Source organism: Antennarius striatus, chromosome 5 (assembly GCF_040054535.1).
Source record: "Antennarius striatus isolate MH-2024 chromosome 5, ASM4005453v1, whole genome shotgun sequence".
In the NCBI taxonomy this organism is placed as follows: domain Eukaryota; kingdom Metazoa; phylum Chordata; class Actinopteri; order Lophiiformes; family Antennariidae; genus Antennarius; species Antennarius striatus.
In genome coordinates, this window is record NC_090780.1 from 24,177,819 (window position 1) to 24,199,440 (window position 21,622).

Below are 21,622 nucleotides of genomic sequence, written 5' to 3' on the forward strand. Positions count from 1 at the left end.
GATGTCACAGCGACCGGCGAACACGCTAATGTCTGAGGATTATGTTGACGGTAGCGTCAGCGTAGCAACGGTTTGTTGTTAGCATAGACTTTCGCACAAACGCTACTAAATATTAAAATTACGCCACAAACACAAACAAAAAAGTGACTCAAAACAGCAGCTTGTAGGAAAAACGAAAAATAAATTCTATATACGCCATGAAATAAAATCTTGATCTCATTTTTGGTGCTAAAACCGCTAGCATGAGCTAGCTGAGAACCTGGGATCTGCGCAGTGATTGGTTTGTTGACCCATTTATGCTAATTTGTTGACAAGTTTGTGTCGGCTTGCTAATCCGCTAAATTTAGCGAGCTAACAAGCTAAAAACACCAACGAGGTCGCTTCACCACGCTCGCCGTCGGCCTCGGGGTAACAACCGGGTTCCTGACCCTCCAGGCTTCACCTCCATGACTTCTAACTGATGTTTTACCAAGATAATATTCAGAAATCTGGGACTTTTCATAAAACAGATGCTCTGCTTGTTTACATGTTGACAAAAAAACAAATATTTGCATTTATATGTAAAAGTAAACAACCCCTACGTTTGATTGGAACGGCTTCCAGACAGCAGATTAGGAGCCTCAGTCTGTTCTGATCTACTCAAACATCTACCAGAGGAGCCTGAACCTTCACCCCGCCTCCCCATCGTGACCTTGACCCCGACCCCCCCCCCACCCCATACCTGTATCTGATACAGAGCAGAGAGCAGAAAGCGTTCATCCTGGGGAGTCAGCAGACGACAGGAAGAGCTGCCGCATGCTGACGGGAGCTGAGAGCGAGTGAGGAGACGGAGGAATGAAGGGGTTGTTCCCACACACACACACACACACACACACACGTACACACATACACACACACGCTGGTCATTCCCAGGCCACTTCCTGGTGTGAGACAGCTGGTGTCATGATGCGTTCAGGTCCCGGTGGATGAAGCGATTTCTGCTCCTGCCTCTGAAACTGTCTCTACAGCCAAACTTTAAAATCTCATCTTTTGCACATTCTTCATTTCTAATCTGTATTTTACAGAATAAAGCTGCTCTTTTGGAACCTTTTTTTTAAACAAAATATGTCATATAAAGAGAATTTCACGTCACAACAACCCTCTCCTGCTTTTGAGAAATGAAAATTGATTTTACAGTCAGTAAGAAGTGATTTCTTTTTGTGTTCTTTTCAGAGAAGAAAGAAATTCAGATGATGTTTACGACCTTTTTTAAAAATTTCTATTTATAAAGCATAGCAACTAAGACAAGGTTTTTCTTAGTATTCTAAAAATGGATGATTTAAAGTAATAAAATCAAATATGAGGACATGACATCACTTCACCGCCTCAGCAGGAAGCGATCGAACCACCGACTAATAAAAAACTACATCAATTTCCCATTGAACTTGAATGCAGCACAGCTCCGAGTTGGTTCATGATGGGTTAATGGGTGGGACCAGTAGCTACAGGAGAGCCAATAGGAATGCAGTGGGGTGGAGTCTGTGTGTGGGGGGGGGGTGGTGACCTGAGCTTTGTTCTACAATAGGATTAAATTCCCGACGCGCCTGCAGCACCTGCTGCCGGGTTTTATCCCGACCGACTGGAAAACTGTTTGTAAAGGAAAAGAAAACCAAATTCAATTAGTCTCATGATCCTGTTTTTAGTTTTAGACTGAAAGTCTGGACATTTTATTCTTATTATAATAAAAAAAAAATCTTTTAATGTTTCAGTCGATCAAGGGGACTAAATCAATATCTAATGATTGATCTGATTGGTTTCTCATAAAAACAGGAAGAGTCTGGTCACATGACATCTTTAGGGAACACATCCATTCTGATTGGCTGATTATTTCTGAACCATACCCACCAACTTTACATTTGCACCCACTTCTATCCGACTTTATTTATCACGCCTGGTGGCAGCAGATTGACGCACAATTAAAAACATAATTTATCCTCCATCAATAGACTTTATTTAAATAGAATAAAATATATGATTCAAACTAAGACATGAACCTGTTTAAAAGAAGCAGCTCAGGTGAGGATGCTGGACGTACCTCCAGTAGACCAGGACCGCCAGCAGGAGGACGAGGCAGACGAAGGTCAGGGCAGAAACCACCACCAGGGGCACCAGCCACTCCCCCCGGCCTGGCCCCGCCCCCGACCTGGGCCCCGCCCGGCGGGTCAGGTTGGTCATGCTGGTCGGATGTTCTGGAAGGAAAAGAGAGTGAAATTAGTTGATGAACTCCACAAGGAGGAGTAACGGGAGGAAGAAGGAACCATAAGTAAAATGTAACATACAAGAATATGTTATTGATAAATTAAAAAAAAAACCAATTCCCAACATCCCATAAATATTCTTCACAACACAATGTGTGAATGAAGTTTTGATGAAAAACAATATCGAACAATTTTCAGTCACTGAAAACAGAACAAAAGCCACCCACAGGATGAGTCTAAATTAATCTCGTAACCACGGAAACAACGGCATACAAACAGTAAAAGTTCATAAATAACAAACAATCTGTGCAGCTCACCTCTTCATTCTCCCTTTTCTACAGTAGCTCGTAACGGAGCTCTCCTCAGGAGTCTAGTGCCCCCTGCTGGTGGAATAACTGCAGGTGCAGCCTCTCACCACCTGTGGTGACCTGGATCACCACCAAAATATGAAAGATTTCGGCAAAATTCCAACATTTTGTTGAATTCTGCCAAAAGCCGGAGAATCCAACGCCCCAAAAACGTCCCCTCCTCCCTCGAGGTGGAGGATGTGGAGGCACGGACACGTTCGATGGTTCGATTCCCCACAGAGGTTAACCTGAAACCTGATGCTCTCACAACTGGCGTCCGAGAGAGGATGTCCAAATACGGACACGACAGTAACAACCATAACTAGAGCTGGAAACAGACCGTCGTCAGTAGGAACACACAACTCTGGGTCGGTCTCTAGCGCCACCTACCCGCTCCTGCTGCCCCGGCCGTCACGTGGCAGCAGCTGACGCCGGCCCCCATGCCCGTCAATCTGCAGCCCAACGCCACATCAGGGGGGGAAGCTCTGCACTGCGCCACAGCTGCTAGCGCTGATGCTAACGCTGCATCTCCATCCTCACATCACAAGAGAAGAAAAAGCCTCAGCCCCCCCCCCATCCCACCCCCGCCTCCGTTTCCCTGACGATTATGTCTGCCCAAAATAAATAAAGAAATAAATAAAGCCTCGACAACACACACACACACACACACACACACACACACACACACACACACACACACACACACACACACACACTATAAATGGAGCAGAGGCTTTTTCTCTCCCTGCAGCTGAGTCTGGCCTCGTCTCCTCAGTCTGAAAGTAGGCCAGCATCACATCAGAGAGAGGAGATGGGGGGGGACAGAGGGGGGGACAGAGGGAAGGCAGAGGGGGGGACGGAGGCGGGGACGGAGGGGGAGAGAGCCAGGGTTTAGGGGGCCGAATCAGAGGCCTCATTGACCCGCAATAACATCATCATCATCATCGGTAGGATACAAATACACTGAGGAACAGAACCAACTACTACACAAATCAATCAATCAATCAATCAATCAATCAATCAATCAATCAATCGACCAACCAACTAACCAACCAACCAACCAACCAACCAACCAACCTACCCCTCTACCTAGATAGACAGGTAGGTAGATATCCATCCGTCTATCTTATCTTATGGTATCTTAGCTAGCTCGCTAACAGCTTGTAGCGCGTTCTGTTGCTCTTGACAACCGTTTGATCAGCGCCAAATGCATCCAATAATTGTTCCGTACGATCCCTCTCAGTTGTTTCATCACGTTCCAAACAATAGACGGCTCCAAGTCTCTGCCCTCAAACGCACAACTTTACATTTGTCGCTTTCTAAAGGACCAAAAATCGTGTTTTTTAAAAACAGACACTGCGAGCAGGATTTGCATAGCGATCACTTTCATGAAGTTGTGCAACTTTGAAGTGTTTGCCCTCCGGTCGCCGCGGCTCCGACGGAATAACATCCAGCGAAATGTGCTTTGACGAAGAGATGGAGAAAGCCATTTCCAGGGAATATCAGAGACTGTTTTTGTTCATAATTATGTCTGCTTTAGCGCTCAGACCCTTTCAAAGCGTTTGACATTGAATTGATGTCCCGTGGTGTTGGCTCGCGGCCCGACGCAAAGTATTGGCTGGGCGGGAGAGGAGGGGGGAGCATTAGGTCTGCTCAGAGCTCCCACCGGAGCTTTGCTAACGCTCAACATCACCGCAATTTATCACCACTCACTACATTAAAACCTCTGTCCAGACAGGCCTTTAAACAGGACCTGATTTCCACTTCTTAGCCTGCAGACTTCAAACTCACTACTTTACTGTTTTAATGTTTTCTGCTCACGCTCAGAACTTTGTTACGCCCGTTTGCAAAAGATAAAAAAACACGCTGTTGACTTTTATTTGACGACTGACGCAACCGAACTTTTATAGGGATCAGAGTTCTGCCCAGAGACGTTCAAGAGTCGTCTACGAAAACCGGTTACACACGAGTGATGTTCACTGTGTGAACCTGGACCTGGACTGTTTCACCGTGTGAACCTGGACTGTTTCACCGTGTGAACCTGGGTCAAACTCAGACATTACAACTCTTTAATACTGTAAACTTTCTGCATCTCAGTTTCAGTGGCGGATCAATCTGGACCCTCTGGACCAGAACCCCTGACTCGTCACATTCTTTCCTCCCCAGCCTTCATCTGAATCTGAAGAGAAATGCAAACGCATTGATTCGACATCTAAGGGAGGAACTCAAAGCAGCCACTCTGCTACATCTTCATGCTTCATTGGACAGAAATCAGATCGCAGCTTTAGTGAAATCTCAACATTATTGGTGTGAATGAAAAGAGTTTTTCACACTCTGCCCGACATTCATGCACAGTTTCAGAGGAACCTCGTTTTAAGAGGTCCTTCAGATGTTAATGTGAACTCTTTGGGTGAATTATTTCATTCTTTGAGGGGTCATTCATTCAGATTCTTTGGTGGAATCCTTGATGAGATGGTAAATACCTCTAGCTAACCTTTTCCTGTTCGGCTGACGACATTCAGGAGGATTCATCTTCAGGTGTAACATTCACACCTAAAGTTTCTTTAAACCAACAAAACACTTCGCACGTCACGAAAAACACAAACCAGCAAATGAAGATGTGAAGAAAAACCAGCTGGAGTCCTCCTGGACCTCCAGGACCCCCAACTAGATCATTACTAACCAGCGTCTGAGGACGACCAGGAGGTAAAACGTTTTCTTAATCCAGACCAAAGGTCCAAAGGGACCAGGACTGATACATCCAGCACCAGCACCAGCCCTAAACCTAACCTTAACCTAAACCCAAACTCATAAACTTAACCCTAACTTCCAACTTGAACCCCAACCCAAATCTCAACCCTAAACCTAAACCTAACTCTACCCTCAATCCAAACCTCAACCTTAAACCACAACCCTAAACCTAACTCCTAACACTAACAGTAGCCCAAAACCCCAACTGTCACCCCAACCCTAACTTCCAGTTCTAACCCTAACTCTGACCCTCAACCCCAACCCTAATTCTAGCCCTTAACCCAACCCCTAACCCTTAACTTCTAACCCAAACCTGAACCCAAACCTGAACCCAACCCTGAACCCAAACCTGAACTCTGTGTTTCTGCACTATATGAAATCTGTGGTTCTGAAGATTCTGCTGACTCACCATTCTGGACAGAGAAAGGCCAGTGCTTCCTGTCCCCTCCTGCTCTGGGTCTGTGGGCCCCTGCTGGGCCCCTGGAGGGGGGTAATGCTGTTACCAGCTGGCCCCCCCTTTCAGATGTCGGACCTGTTGGATCGGGTCCGGTCCGGTTCTTTTCCTGTGCAGTGGCGTCTGGTGTCCTGGTGGGCGGGTCCCTCTCCAGCGTCTTCTTCTTCTTCTCTGGTCCTCCTGATCCCTTCCTCTTCTTCTTCCTCTCCTCCTCCTCCTCCTCCTCCTCGTCATCCTTCTCCTCTTCCTCCTTTCCCCCATCCTCCCCTCGACTCTTCTCTACATCCTCACCTCCAGATCCCGCGTTACTACCATCGTTGGGGGGCTGGGCGGGTTCGGTGGTTTGGCGTGAAGCGGGGGGGTCGCGAGTTGGCGCCCGGCTCGGCCAAACGGCGCTGGGGAAGGAGGAGATGACGCCGCCGCTGAAGCCCAGACCGGCCAATAAGGTGCTGGTCAGCACGGACGCCACCGTTGCCTGGCTGCCGCTGGACGACGGGCCGATGCCCGTCGCCATGGAGACGAAGGAGAACGGGATGCCAGAGGAGGTCCAGGTGGAGGAGCCGGACGAGATGGGAGCCATGTCGGCGGAGGAGGCGGGAGACACCGTCGGCTGGGGGGGGGGGCAGCGTAAAACAATCAAACAAAACAAGAAAACATCAGCTGATCAACAAACATTTAAGATTATTGATCTTAGAAATTACGTTTTAAATGCTAATGATGATGATTATTATAATCGGACCATCCGAGGTGTCAGAGGAGAATAAAACGAGAATAAAATCAATTTTTTTCTTTCCCGGTTTTCTTCTTTATAAAACGGCGAAAAAACATTTTTCACCATTTTTTTTTGTCTAAACTGCGTCAAAACCGATGAACCAAATCCATTAAACGCGGAAGGAAACGAGCACATAATTGATCTTCCTTTGGAGTGGATCCAATCATTTTAACACAAGGCTGTTGAAGCGTTCTCTTTATTTGTTAAGTGAATAACGCAGGACCTTTTATTTTTTATTTTTATGGCGCTGATATAATTTAAGATCCATTCATATGTGTGTGATCTTCATTCCTCTGCTGCTCCGCTCGTTCGGAACATTAAGACACATTATTTTGAACATTTAAGAATTTCTCCTGGAGTCATCTTCCTCCTTCGTCATCATTAACTTCATTGGGTTCTATATTTTTATCCCCTTTCATTAAATTAAATGAACACGAACACTTAAAGGAAGGATTTACGGATTTGCGAAGCGTCGGTTTGACTTTTCTTATTCGAAAGGGTCAAAAATATTTAACTAGATTAATATTTTCATGAATATTCCCTCCAGAATGAACCACTTCCTCCTCATGGCGACTGTTTGGAATGGTGACACCGCCCTCTGCTGGACAAACATGGAACAAGTTCTGATTTCCTCACCATTCCGGTTTTCACGATCCGGGTCCCCTCGAAGATCCTGGTGGTGTTTGCTGAAACAAAAGCAGGCGTGATTTAGAAAGCCAGGTGTGTTCATGTTTGTTTGTTTGTTTGTTTGTTTGTTTGTTTACCTCTGAAGAGCATGCTCTGGCTGAAGTCGCTGCGCATGTCGTTCATGCAGACGGCCTGGACGCGGAACAGATAGAGGACGTCTGCCGAGACGGGGGAGATGATGGCCTCCTGGACGACACACACACACACACACACACACACACACACACACACACACACACACACACACACACACACACACACACACGGTTTCCTTATTTAAACCGTTTTACAGCTCAAACTTTCTCAAAACACGCTAGGTGTGTGTGAACGCATTGAGGCTCCGGCGAACGAACTTTGTGGGGACCTTTTATTTAAGTCTCCGTCATCTTCCGACGTTTAGCCGAATGCTAACCGCTGCTTTCCCATGATGCTCCAGTTTCGGATTCTTACTGCATCGCAGATTTTTTTTAACCGTTTTTTTAATTTTCCAGTGGGACTTTTTTCTTGACGCGTATCCATTCGCCGTTATCGCGACAGACGATCGGATCCGGATCTGGAATCAGGAATAAGATACGTCGACGTTCCCACTGGAGTTTTTTTTAGGTGATCCTGTTCCTCTGGGTGTCATCGGCAGCGGAGATCAACATATCCTCCATCAAGGGGGGGGTGGGGGTGGGGGTCCACCGACCGCCGTTTGTCCAGCTAACGGTCGCGTTAGCTGGGTGGAGCTAATCAGCTGTCAACAAGGTGGATGTTTCAATTTCACCTTCTGTTGAATCTGGTTTGGCCCCCAAAATGATCCCGTCCAGAGTGTTTTATCCCCAGAGGGCTTCCCATTGATTGTGACTGGAGTGTGTGTGTGTGTGTGTGTGTGTGTGTGTGTGTGTGTGTGTGTGTGTGTGAGTGTGTGTTTGGAAGGAGGCGGGCTCACGGATCTAAGTCCCCATTGTGACCTGGATGGAGGACGTTTGGCAGCAGAGCAAAAATCGAAAAGCCAGGGAGGAAGTTGGTAAGCGAGGAAGAGGAGGGTGGAGGGCGGGTGACAGCAGCTCGCGTGCCCCCCCCCCCCCCCCCGTCCCTCGCAGCCAGGGGGCAGTCTGATCCCTTTCCTCTGCTTCCTGTTTCCCCCACAGAGCCTCTGGCCCAAGGTCACGCTTTCTGCTCGGGCTGGCGGTCCTGCATCGCCTCCAGCTTAGCATTAGTATTCCGTTAGCCGCCCGGCGCTACATGATGGAGGGAATGAAAGCTCCATGCCCCCCCCCATACCAACACCCACACACACACACACACCCCCCCCTCCAAAACCTCCCCTCACAGCTCATTCTGGCTCCTGATGAGACCGTTTGTGATGGAGATGATGGAGGATGTTGCTCGGTTGGCGTTTGATCAAACGCTTCAGTCCCCAGACGGATTAACATCGACCGAATTAAAACCTCTAAAAAAACTACTTTATAATAAAAAAAAATTTTAAAGTCACATTTTGTTCTTTTAAACAGGAAACTCACATTTTCCAATGATGCAATCAGTGTTTATATGGAATTATATTAAACTCATTGTGTCAGACCCCTGCAGACACACACACACACACACACACACACACACACACACACACACACACACACACACCAGCTTGTGGTGGGCGTCGGTCAGGTGCGTCTCCTCGTAGCTGTCGTCGTGGGCGGTCCAGCTGTAGGACACCAGGAAGTGCAGGATGGGGGGGTGGTAGGTGACCTCGGGACGGGCCCACCGCACCACCAGGGCGCTGCCGTTCACGTGCTGCACCTTCATGTTGATGGGGGCGCTGCTGCACACTGAGGATGGGAGGGGAGGGAGGGTGGGACGGGGGGAGAGGGAGGTAGGTAGAGAAGCAGGGGGGGGTGCGTGTGAGGATGATCGGGATGAAGGTAGGTGAGAAGAAGGGGTTAATGAGGAAGAAGAGCAAGAGGGGAGAAAGGAGAGTGGAGATGAGAAGAACCAGACAGGAAATGAAACAAAGGGAGGAGAAACAGATCAATACAGTGTGTGACGTCATCATTAGTCTGGATGACATCATCAATACAGTGTGTGACGTCATCATTAGTCTGGATGACATCATCAATACAGTGTGTGACGTCATCATTAGCCTGGATGACATCATCAATGCAGAGGAGCTGAAAACTGGACAGAATGAATCCAACATTTGGATCGGATCCGTCGTTCTTTCTTGTGAATGAAATCAAACCGTCTGTCGTGTGGTTTTTCCTTTCACATTCATTTACTTCCTGTTGTTTTACTGACAGTGATGTCACTAATCATGTGACTGATGATGTCACTAATGATGTCACTAACGATCGTCTCAGTCGTGAGGAACCGCAATCGTTTCTCTCGTCTCAGATTCATTAAACCAGCGAGCGCCGCCGTCCTGGGCGGCTTCTACTGTAACTGTACGACGCCGCCGCCACACGACGACGACTCCATGCTGAGCGTCACGCTGGTGATTGGCTGGTGAACGCGGCTGATTGATAACAGAACCACGTTCCTGCTGGAACCAAAATGATTAAACGTCTGCAGCTCGTGTGTGTGTGTGTGTGTGTGTGTGTGTGTGTGTGTGTGTGTCATGGTTTTCTGAGCGAACACCTGGTGGAACGAAGGACGCCGAATCGAGGAGCGATCAATCAATCGATCAATCAATCAAACGAGTCTGAGTGGATTCTGGTTCAGGATAACGACTGGATTCCGTTACGTTCCACCATGTTTCTGCCTGTTGGCATCCCGGCCAGCAGGGGGCGCCGGCGCACGGGTCTGTGGTCTCCACACCGTCCTCCTCCTGAGCCCGACTTCAACTCCTGATCCTTTTTAAGAGGAACTGACTCAAATCTGAGAAAGTGTTTGTTTACTGTCTGACCCGCAGCCCAGCGATCAATAACAATTTAATGTGAGTCAGACGGGCGTGTGTGTGTGTGTGTGTGTGTGTGTGTGTGTGTGTGTGTGTGTGTGTGTGTGTGTGTGTATTACACAACAACCATAACACGACAGACAGGTGAAAACAGTGTAACACACCAACTATAACACAACAGAGACGGGAATGAAGGACAGTTTTCTGATTGGACAACCACTTCCTGGGGGCGTGTCCATCTCCTCTCCTTACATTTAAACTGTAGTTTTTCCAGTTGTGTTAATAATTTTACTGTATGTTGAGTCGCAACGATCCAGCGACTGTCACTACTGAGTATAACAGACCAACCCCCCCCCACCCCGTCCACCGGGCACCCCCCCCACACACACACACACACACGCACACACGCCGCTGCGTGGGAGGTCTGTTTGTTTGTCACAGTGTGGTTGTGTTTTTGTCCTCCTCCTCTTCGTCACCTCCTCCTACAGCGAGTGTGTTCTCCTGCAGCGCTCAAGGACGTCCTGCAGCACGCTACGCCAGGACACACACACACACACACACACACACACACACACACACACACACGTATACAGTGTGTACATTAAGGTGATGAACCTCTCTCCTGGTCGACCATATGGAGGTGTGTTTGAAGGGGGGGGGCAGTGATTCCTGCTAGGACAGTTGACACAGCACAGATGCTCGTGTGTACACACACACACACACACACACACACACACACACACACACACACACACACACACACACACACACACACACACACACACACACACACGCACACACGTTGTGTGGCGTTTGAGCGGTAATGAGGCAGCGGGGGGGAGGGGGGCGGCGGCTGGCCCTCCCACCGCCTTATGCTGGGGGAGTTAGCGACCCGCTAACGACGAGCCGGAGCGGTGTGTGAGCGTCGCTCAATTCCTCTCATTTATTAGCATTAGCTCACGCCGCCCGCAGATGACGTGAGAATATCGGACCACTCCACGACGAGCGGCGAAGACTCTGACGATGAAGTGCGGGAATGTATTTACGCTAGGTGTTAGCATAGCTTGTAACGCTAGTGTGTTTTCTTCGTTTTGACACCAGTGGTTATCTCTAAATCCTTCACCGCTGTCGCTTTTATCTGCCCCCCGTCGAGGATTTAACGTTGGTATCTTCGCATCCACAAGGGGGCAGTAAAGAGGCAAAGCTTTAACGAGAAAGGTGGCGTTGGTTGCGATGAATAAAAAGTGGGGGCAGGGATGAACCGCAGATGTTTCGCTGACGACTCTTTGCTGTCAATCGATTGAACTTCCTCCGATATTTCGGACTTTTATCGGTATTTTCTCGATCAATCGCAAAATAATTCGCTCAGAACGACACGGCCTTCGCTCGCCGGTGGGCTCTGACATTATATTTCATCAATAGCTGCTGCGACTTCCTCTGAATCTCCATCCCCTGTTCCGTAACTGGATTAGTCGTCTTGACGATAAATCCCACGATAAGAAGCCTGACTTTTTAAGCTCCGCCCATTCTTCCCCGTTGAAAACCATCAATGGCAGCTGGAGAGTTAGCATCAAGGATGTTCAGAAGAAGATGAAACTCCGGCATTCCTACCTTTGGACGCCTCGGTGCCGTAGGGGCCGCTGCCGCCGCCGCCGCCGTCGCTCAGGTCAGGCAGCCACGCGTCCTTGACGGCGGACTTGAACACGTGACGGTTGTCCAGACTCTGGAGGGGCCTGAAGTTGCTCCGCAGGTACTCGACGGACTTGACGTGGTCCTGCTGCTCCGTGGTGAAGATGGAGTAGAACGCCTCCAGCTGTCGAGGAAGAGGAGGAGAACAGTTTAACTTTCATTACGCAGCAAAAAACCCCCCCAAAAAACAGCAAGATTAGCTCGGTTTAAAAAAACACACAACGCGAGAATCCACTGCAGACGTTTAATTGAGACGAGTTTTAATGGTCCTCGTGAGGAAAGTGGGTCGCTGCTGCAGCAAAGTAAAGTCGCTTTACGGAAAACAGAATCTAAAGGAGGGTGTCAGACATAATAATGAGTCCGACAGCAGCGAGAAGAATGTATTATTACCAAAGCGATGAGTAAAAAACACCCTGAGATGCTGTTTAAATCATATTGACACAATTAGCTTTAAAGAAAATAATGGATCTGATAGTAATCACAGAGGAGTTAAAGGGATTGCTGCTAACAACCAGCAGGGGGCAGTGGTACGCCACCGGAGCATTCAGTCCCCATAATTCAGAGAAGAAACAGCGCCACCACCTGTTGTTTTTTCTTGTTGTTTTTGGATTCACCTAAAGCCACAGCAGAGATATTAAGACACTAGTAAACAGGTCTGTTTATTCCAAAAATAGAAATTTAGAAACAAAAGTCAAATGAATATTTTGTCCTGGTAGCGGTTTAAGTAAGCTAAGCTCAAGTAAGCTAGGCTAAACTAATCACCTCCTGTTGAAGTGACGAGACTCGTGTTTATCATCGTCTGTGATAAAATGTGACAACAAAACTTGTTTATTATGTTTTTATCTGAAACCAAATTGTCGAAAATTTCTTTAAATTCCCTAAAAATTACACATTTAACGCTTTAAATCCAGCTATCCTTTTGACACAGTTGGCCTTTTAGGGATTTTGAGATGTATACATCATAAATTTGATTATTTTGTCCTGAAAAATCTGAAAGTCGGACGAGTGCATGTGCATTTTGCACATTTTTAAAACTCCAGATTTTGCAAAAAATATAGAAATTAAAGCTCATATATAGAAATCCCTTTAAAAATATTTCTGGACGAATTTGACAGAAGGTTCCTTGAAGACCTTATTTTCCAAAAAATTAGATTTTTTCTGTAATTATTTAATAGTTCATATTTAAAAGCTAATTTTTATTTTAATTAGGTGGGTTTAAACTCCCCGTTTGGTTAAACTGATTCGAATCCCTACATGATGAATTTCCCTCCGAGTCTGTGAGCATTCTGTTCGTCTGTGAGTCGATATTGAAGTTGGCCTCCTCCTGCATGTTGCCATTTGTCAAACGTGTTCTAGGTGGCAAGAAGAGAGAGCAGACATGGATTTGCTCTGTGTGATGGAAGTGTCATCTCTCTGTCTGCGCTGGCAGATGGATAACTGTACAATGTGTTTGGAAGCAGGCAAACAGCTTGTGAGCACGGAAGTGTTGGAGAAGAAGACGAAGAAGAAGGGGGCGGCGAGAGGCAACTTTAGTTTAATGAAGGTAAATGTCTGTGAGTCCAGGCCTGAGAGCAGCAAATTGTTCCTGTGACTCTCTTTGTGCAGCAATTACATGCTCTGAAATATAAAAAAAACATAGGAACCAAGGAAACCAAAGCCAAATAAGGCGTCTCTGGAGTCTTAGCATGAATTTCTTTGACATATTTGAGTAAATTGGACTCAAGAATCGACTCTATGTTGTGTCTGCCAAAGTCTACGACTCATCCTGGTGGAAAAACAACAAAAAAATACCCAAAATACGACAAAGTCAGACAAAAGCCGAGACTTTAGTCCATTAAAGATCATCAATTAGACCCCTAATAACCCTTAGAGGCAAAGATCGATAAAGCTAACAATCTAAAAGACTTTAAATAGCAGAGGAACCAGAATTCCGTTGAATGCATGATGGGAAATGTTACCTGGAAGCAGGAAGGAGCAGAGAAACCGGTTCAGAGCGGTTCAAACGATCGGGTCGCGACAAGGCGAGTCTTTAAACCGAACACAAAGCGCCACTTTAAGACTCCGATCTGTTTGTTCCTTCATCAGAGTTACCTCGGCTCTGTCTTTGTCCGGCGCCAACCCCGAGGGTGTACCACGGCTCAGTAAACACTGGAGTCTGACCGGAGCTGTTTCTTATTAATCCTCTGCTCCGACGCTCAGATTTGACTTTCATCATGTGAGAAAGTCACCCCTAAAGCTGGTCGCCGACGCCGGCGTGGTGTTTTATGGCCGTTCTACATTTGTTGTGCAGCAGCCTGTGGGCTTTGGGATTTGTGTTTTCTGCAATCACATTCAGCTCCGGAAGAAAAAAAATAACCCCCAAAACAAACAAACCCCATCTGACGTTTTCAACTCTTATTTTCCCTCACAAAGAGGTAAAGAGACGCCAGTTATTGGGTTTGCAAGTCACGGTTTTTGTCCCAGAGAACGATAAAAACCGGAGCTTTAGGTTGTGGATACTCATCTGAAAACCCCCCCCGTCTGAAGAAGCAACAGAAATCTAACGAATAAATTCTCCTATTTTCTGGCTCCGCCCCCTTTACTCTCAAATCTGCTCTGAAACGGATTGGAACTGCCCAACGGAGGGTTGGCGTCGCCCATATTTACACCAGTTGTGTTGGCAAAAGTTCACGGCTGGTGTGTTGGCCACTTCAAGGGAATGGCCGATTAACTCTGATTGGTTTAATTGAGCCTGTAGGGTCTACTCTCCGCCCAGAAGGCAGATAGACACGCCCTGAAGGGGTGCCGGACGTCACGCCGGTTAGCTGCAGATCCCCATCCCATTTGGCAAAGCATAAAAGTGTTAAACGTGTCCAAAAGGATTCCATCTAAACGTATAATAAACACGCAAATCAGCAGATCAGTGTTTACGGAGGTATTTTACATTCTAACAACAGTAAATCTCCTGAAAAGACCTCAAGGAGAAAAACAAACCCATATGGCTGCTTCTTTTTCTGCTTTCTGGAAATGTTGGCTCAGTCACCCGCCATGCCAGATGGGAAATTATGAAAAATTCCCACATGTCCCACTTGGAATTGCCACTAGGAGCCTGATCTCGACAGCGCTTTCCCCCCCGTTAGCGGCTCACATTCGGGGTGAATGCGATGTGGCGTGAGTCATCTTAGGCTTGTAAACATCTGAGGCGCTTCGCTTTCAGTCGTCGTGTCGGAAAATGAAGGCATTTTAGGTGAGTTTCTGCGCCAGAGAGACACACGAGCATTGATCGGCTCTAAAAGCAGGCCCAAAGCAACGGCTGTCACTCCCGCTGACCTACTTCAACGATCATCCAAAACAAAAAAAGACGGTAGAAAGACGGGGCGAGAAATAAAATACAAAGAGGCAGCGAGACAATAACGACAGTCATCATCCGTGTTCTTCTCTTTCTAACCTCCTCCTTTTATCTTTTATTTTTTTCCTGTGATGTTTTCTCCAGAGAGAGAGAGAGAAAAAAGAAAAGACGGGAACAAAAGGACTTCAAAAGAGGCTCTTTAAATATGTTCAGAGAGATAATGGTCAGGAATCAACCCAAACAGGAAGGATGAGCAATGCCCCCATCGTCGCTTCCTTCGTCTCGCTTGATTAATGTTTCCACCTTTCGTATTCCACTGGTCTTTGCATCATTTCCCACCTTTGCGATAAATAAAAGAAAACGCGGTGAAGGAATGATACGAATCAGGATAATTCATCCCACGGATTGGCAATCTGGTGTTAGCGTTAGCGATAGCCTAGCCTGGGATTTACATTCAGTCTGACGAGATGGAAGGATGCGGGTGATTTCTCTCACATCGCAGGTCGACAGGTGAGTTTAATTCATCTGCACGTGATTGGTTGGTTGTCTATGTTTGTGTTGTTGTTGTTGTTATTATCATACGCCAGGCATATGGGCGTGGCCTGACTCACGCCTGGTGTTGAAGGTAAATGGCATCGTGTGCCTACGTTTTGACCACATCTTATGTTAGCAACTAGAAGACTTAAAATGCAGCTTGCAGCAGTTAGCAGCTAGCAGCCATTAGCAGCTAGTAGCCATTAGCAGCTAGTAGCTGTTAGCAACTCATAATAAATCAATGGAATATGTCTTCAGATCGGTCCAGGAGCTTAAAAGACATCGAGAAGACGACGAGAACGGATCGAAGACGCCAAACAGGTGGGTGTATGCTGAGGTTATAAGCCCCGCCTTCTTTACCCGTGCTGGTCGTGAGGTTAAATAAGTTGCTTTAGAGCGTGCGGTGTCTTCTCACATCTGTTCCATGGGTGAAACAGCAGAAGGAACCATGATGAAACCCCTGGTCAACACTTCCTCACCACCTCCGCTGGTGGTTTTCCCAGAACTCCATTTCCAAGTGAGTCCAGATCTTCTGCTGTGAAGGTCCACCTTAACACCTCTCCAGGTTCTCCCCCATCGTGAGGAAGAGGAGCAGGTGTGATGCTAACGTGTTTCAGAGAAGCTCCAGCTGAACCTGTTGGTTGTCTCTTTGGGGTTCTGAACCATTTTTCAGAATAAAAGCACAAACGGACTCCGTTTGGCGTTGTTGGGTGGGTGTCGGCCTCCTTAATTCCTTACCAATATGCTATGTAGTAGCTAAAACAATTAGCCTGAGTGCTATTAAAGAGGAATTTTCCAGTGTTCAAACAACAATGAGGGCGTGACCGACAGGTGGTGGCGCTGTTTCTTCTTCTGTGGTGGACTATCTTGTTTTTTAGCCTCCTCTGTTCCCGCTTAAGTTCAGTTTGTGCTTAAAGAGGATCACCTCCTGCCTCCTGTCTGCGCCTGCATTCTTCATCGCTCTTCATCGCTCTTCTCATCAGCCTTTTTAAAGTCTCCTCATCGCTGCTTCGCATTGATCCGATCGTCTTGGAGGCGGATAAACCGATACGTCGTCTGCATTCGGCTTACTCCTCCGCTTTCCCCAGGAAAACTCATTTGGTCTCATTAGCAGGGCGTCTGGAGAGATTGGCGGGGTGGGGGGGGGTTTTGTTTCCTCCACAAACACTGGAGCCACGACTCGGCTTAAAAAGACTCTCATCTCGCTTCATCGTGGTTTCCAGTGAGGAGGCGGTGTTTATGATCGCGAGCTGAAGCTGGGTCTGCATCGGAAAGTCGATTCTTTTCATTTCGAGAATAAAGATCCGCTGATGGCATTAGGTGTTGGGTTTATTTTAAGAGCCAATCAGAAGACAGCAGACGATGACAAGCTTCGGTTATAAAAACTACAACGACAGAAAGTTTAGTGTTTGGCCAGGAGGGTCTGAAACATGCTTCATAAACAGTCTGAAACATTCTTCACAAAAAGAGTCTGAAACGTCTCACAAATAGACTCTGAAACATGTCTCACGAGGAGTCTGAAACATGCCTCACAAAGAGAGTCTGAAACATGTCTGATAAATAGAGACGGAAACATGCTTCACAAATAGTCTGAAACACGCCTCAAAGAGTCTGAAACACCACCGACAAAAAGACTTGAAACACCCCTCACAAATAAAGTCTGAAACATGCTTCATATACAGATTGTGAAAAACGCTTCACAAATAGAGTCTGAAACACGCCTCACAAATAGAGGCAAGACGACCACAATGGTCACAGTGAACAGTTTTTTCGTTTATCCATCTTTTCTGCCCGGCAATCCAATCCTCTGTGACCACCAGCGACCAATAAGGAGCAAAGCAGAGAGCTCCGCCCCCCAAATCTACCTTCTTGTGGAAAAAGTGGAGTCATGATTATGTGTGGGTTCATTTTTATCTATGAAAACAAGAGACTGTTGTTCTTTTTGGTTTTCATTTGCATCCCACGAAAATTCACTGGAAAAAAAAAAACATATTTAGAGAAAAAATAATCTGATACAAAACCTGTTGGTATTTTGTTGTTTAGACATGAAGATGAGATTAGACTAAGAGCGGTTGGAAAGTTTCTGTTTATTGACGACCTCAATGAAACCAGACTGTTGGTATCTTGAACATCAGCTGTGATTCCATTCTAATCATTAAGAAACAAGTATGCTTTTCTGATGCCGTCTCAGTTTAATTAATTTTGGTGGTGATTTGAATATTTTACATCCTCCATATAATCTCTTTATGGTCGCTTAAGCAGTCTGGGAAAAAAAACACCAGCTTTGAAAATTGGATGTGAGACAAGAATCCAGCGGAGCAAAGACTGGAAGCGGGTTCATTAAGTTTTATCTTCGCTTTGTCTTTGCAGGAGGACCTATTGAACCAATTTTTGTTAAAGTCAGCTGAAATAATCATTTCCTGACTCCAGTCAGAGGAGTTAATGGTAGGAGTCAAACAGCTAGAGGAGGAGCAGCCTGGACGTTTCCTGTCCTCATGTAGAGACTCTCAAGGTAAAATTCTGACGCCACGTCCGACTTTAATACGTCGAGAATTTAACCCGGTTTCCGTCTCGGACTGGAGAACAGAAATAATCACACGAAGAATCGTTATTGGACTTGTAATGCTGGAATAACCTTCATCGTGGACGTGTGGACGCATGTGAACTCACAAAACTCTATTTTACAATATCAATAACTAAAGGATAGAAATATTAGAAAAAGTCCTGCGAGCCTGAAAAAAGAAGCTTCTTAGTTTCTTTTTGTTTGTTACTGCAAATCACAACCCAACACCCAAGAGACGTTTGTTGACTCAAGATATTTTCAGGTCATTATTTCTTGATCATAATACAATTATCTAATGATCGTAGTGTGACCTGCGTTCTTGTTATGATGACTTAATTATGTTGAGATAATAAATTATGTTTCTGGGACACAGATGAAATAGCTTCAGGCTGGAGAGACCACCATGAGATATGGAAGTCCATTTCCCTGGAACTAGGAACACGTTGGAGCCTGATCTCAAGGCTACCCCCTACGGCCGCCGTGACATTCCATACAAGGTTGAACACCTCCTTACAAAGCTGGAAGACGCGTAGAAATGAATGACGTTAATTGATTTGAGCCCATTTTGGTTCAACTGGTCTATGTTAGAGAACCCTTCAAAGACTATCTGGAACCAGAACCTGATCCTGATTGTTTGGTGGAGATTTCAAGCAAATCCACCCATTAGTTTTTGCTAATCCTGCTAACAAACAGACAAACATACCAACCCAACCACATGAACTCCTCGTTGGGGATCTTCTTCCAAAATGGGGGCGTTAAACAGTCGTCATAACCAGCGTCATGGTGACAGGAAGCCAGAGAGAAGGTTTCTTAGAGACACATTCTCTCCCCTCCAAACAAAAGCTCGCCCACCTCTGATTCTCTTTGCTAAACCAATAAACCAACCCGCCCACATCGTCCTAGAACCCCGAGGATTTCACATTCTTTGGACGCTCTCAATTCCTCACCTGCTTGTAGGAGACGTAGATGGGCCGGCTGAAGATGATCCACTCCACCACCTTGCTGCAGGGCGGGGTGGTCAGTGAGCCGGTGTAGCGGTAGTAACTCCCCAGCGAGGCCGGCAGCAGGTCCCGCAGCACAAATGGTTCCAGGACGGTCTCTTTTTCTGCCGGGGGGAGGGGGGGTGTAGGGTAGGACAGTTGTCAGATCGATTTGAGCTACACAACACTAAACTACTGCCATCAAGCTTCTGGACCACATCCAACCGCCGCCGTTCCGCAGCCCTTAGGTTTGTGTATTGATTCCATTTGCATTGTGCCTGCCTCGCTCAATGCCTTCCTATTTACAGACATGATTGCGCCAAACACCTATAATTATACTCCTCTCAGGATTGGATGGCATACAATCAACTCTATGATGGAATTATTCTCTAACAATGTGGATCCAAACAAAATCAGCATTGTTATGGAACAGACCGTGGACCGTTGGGAGGAGAGGAACGAGCCTGAATGAAACGATAAAGGTGGCCAGTTGGCTTTTTAACCTCCAGTTTTACGTATCTTCTTAAATTCTTCGTTTTAACACCACGATGTCCCCCAATGATTAATCTTAGAACACAACCTAGTTTCTAGAGACAAGGCTCCCGTTTGTCCTTGAGCAACACGGATCGAGATACGATCAACAAAACCACAAAAACTAAATTCAGATTCTCAAAATTCTTGTGTAAACACTCTTTTTACTCGTGCAAACAGAGTTCTGCTTTTTAAAAAGTGCAGACAAATCTCTATAGGAAGTAAGAACCTAATACAACAGTTTGGTTTCAGAAGAGTAAACACCTTTTAACACATTTAGAAGAACCACTTAAATGAAATATATAACTGAATGTCATCTGCATATAAAATTTTTGGTTGTTTCACTAGAGTGTAGAACGCCGACAGATTATGAAGGAGGATTTTTCATGTCCTTGTGTTCTTCCTATTTCCTCATGCAAAACCCTCTCCTTGTTGTGCTATGCCAAACAGAAAACTGTGATATGTTAGCGTTACCTGAAAATGTATTTAATTCAACGCAGCCAGCCAACATGGACTAAACTTGCTTTTTGGGTCTTGGCCACAACGTTGTTTTCATTTGTTTTTATCTATTTGGAGGCACTTAAATATGGCAAACATGAAAAGCAACGCAAAGAGATGGAGAGAAGAAGAAGACAGGAAAACAGGACCGATGAGTTGGGGAAGGAGTGACAGTGACAAGCTGTCCACTTTGAATACAAACTAGGGTTACATTTTGATATGAAAATAAAGTTAAAAACAATCAAAAGTGTTATAATCGTTGGGGATATGCCTTCATCCCGGTGACGTCTTGAGTCTGACGAGCTCTTTGAACATCGAACCGTCGTTCTACGTGAAGCAACAATCAAACGGTTTGGCTCTATTTCCGATGGGACCAAACAAATTGATTGATGTTTTTAAAAAGCCACTAGAAGGATTAGAATCACGAAACAAAGGTTAAACTGCTCCTTTACCTTTAAAGTACGTCTTTATGCAGATCTGATACAGACGTATCGATCGGGCATCAATCAGTCTCCAAGTATTAGACGAGAACTTTTCCAGTCGTTGTCGATTGGTGCCACCCCAACGGGTCAACTGTGGGTCGTCTTATTAGCTTCATCTGGGGGGGGCCTCCAGCCACGTCTTTTGATGATCATCTAATTGTAGCTTAGGTCACCTCATAATAACGCAACTATCCCCATGGCAACGGACCCCATTGTGGCTCTGTGATACTTTGAAAACCCAGCGCCGCCTCGCCTTCGGGGAGGCGGCGCACTTATGACCGCTCTTCGGAGTCGCATTTGCATTTTTATTTTTGACTTCTTCATAACATCGCAGCGTTCCTCGCCCCTGGATACGGTTGCGTCACCCCAGAGTGCATCTTGAGGGAGGTAGGGGGTGCGGGTTTGTTGGAGGTGACACCCTCTTCCCTACACATGACAGTGTTGGAGAAACTGATAAAAACATGTACTTAGATGATAGCAGCTGGACCGGGGCTGGACCGGGCAGCGCTTAAAAGTGTGTGTGTGAGTGGGAACACAATGTGTATGCGTTGCTGATAACTTTGTGTTCTTAAAGCTGAAGGACATGGCAGTTTAAAGATTACACTGGAGCTCCTGTAATACAAGAGGAGCAAATTGAATTGGCAGACGGCTGAAGAGGAGCAGATTATTTCTGAAGACAGATACAGTCGCAGTCGGCATGTAGCCAACCTGAGGGTTCGCTTTCCCAGCAGAAAATGAACGTCATTTAGCAACGTCTGGTAGCATGATGGCTTTTTTATCGCGCTTTTATTGAATCCATTTTTAAATCTTGCGCCCATGCCTGGGTTTGACAGTTTGAAGCGGAGCAAAATAAACCAGCGAGGTTACAAACAGGGCTACGAGCTCAGAGCTGGT

The 21,622-nt window shown here is 46.3% G+C and overlaps 1 protein-coding gene across 2 annotated transcripts in view; it reads right to left on the reverse strand.

Moving 5' to 3' along the window:
• LOC137595772 (receptor-type tyrosine-protein phosphatase gamma-like) overlaps positions 1–21,622 on the reverse strand; it is a 170,200-nt gene that overhangs the window by 12,647 nt on the left and 135,931 nt on the right. For both annotated transcript variants that reach the window (XM_068316045.1, XM_068316046.1), the window contains exons 7-13: positions 19,185–19,342; positions 11,735–11,936; positions 8,875–9,059; positions 7,326–7,434; positions 7,198–7,247; positions 5,745–6,399; positions 2,075–2,228 (exon numbers count right to left, since the gene is read on the reverse strand). In XM_068316045.1, the coding sequence (XP_068172146.1) occupies positions 2,075–2,228; positions 5,745–6,399; positions 7,198–7,247; positions 7,326–7,434; positions 8,875–9,059; positions 11,735–11,936; positions 19,185–19,342 (1,513 nt within the window). The remainder of the gene's footprint in view (positions 1–2,074; positions 2,229–5,744; positions 6,400–7,197; positions 7,248–7,325; positions 7,435–8,874; positions 9,060–11,734; positions 11,937–19,184; positions 19,343–21,622) is intronic.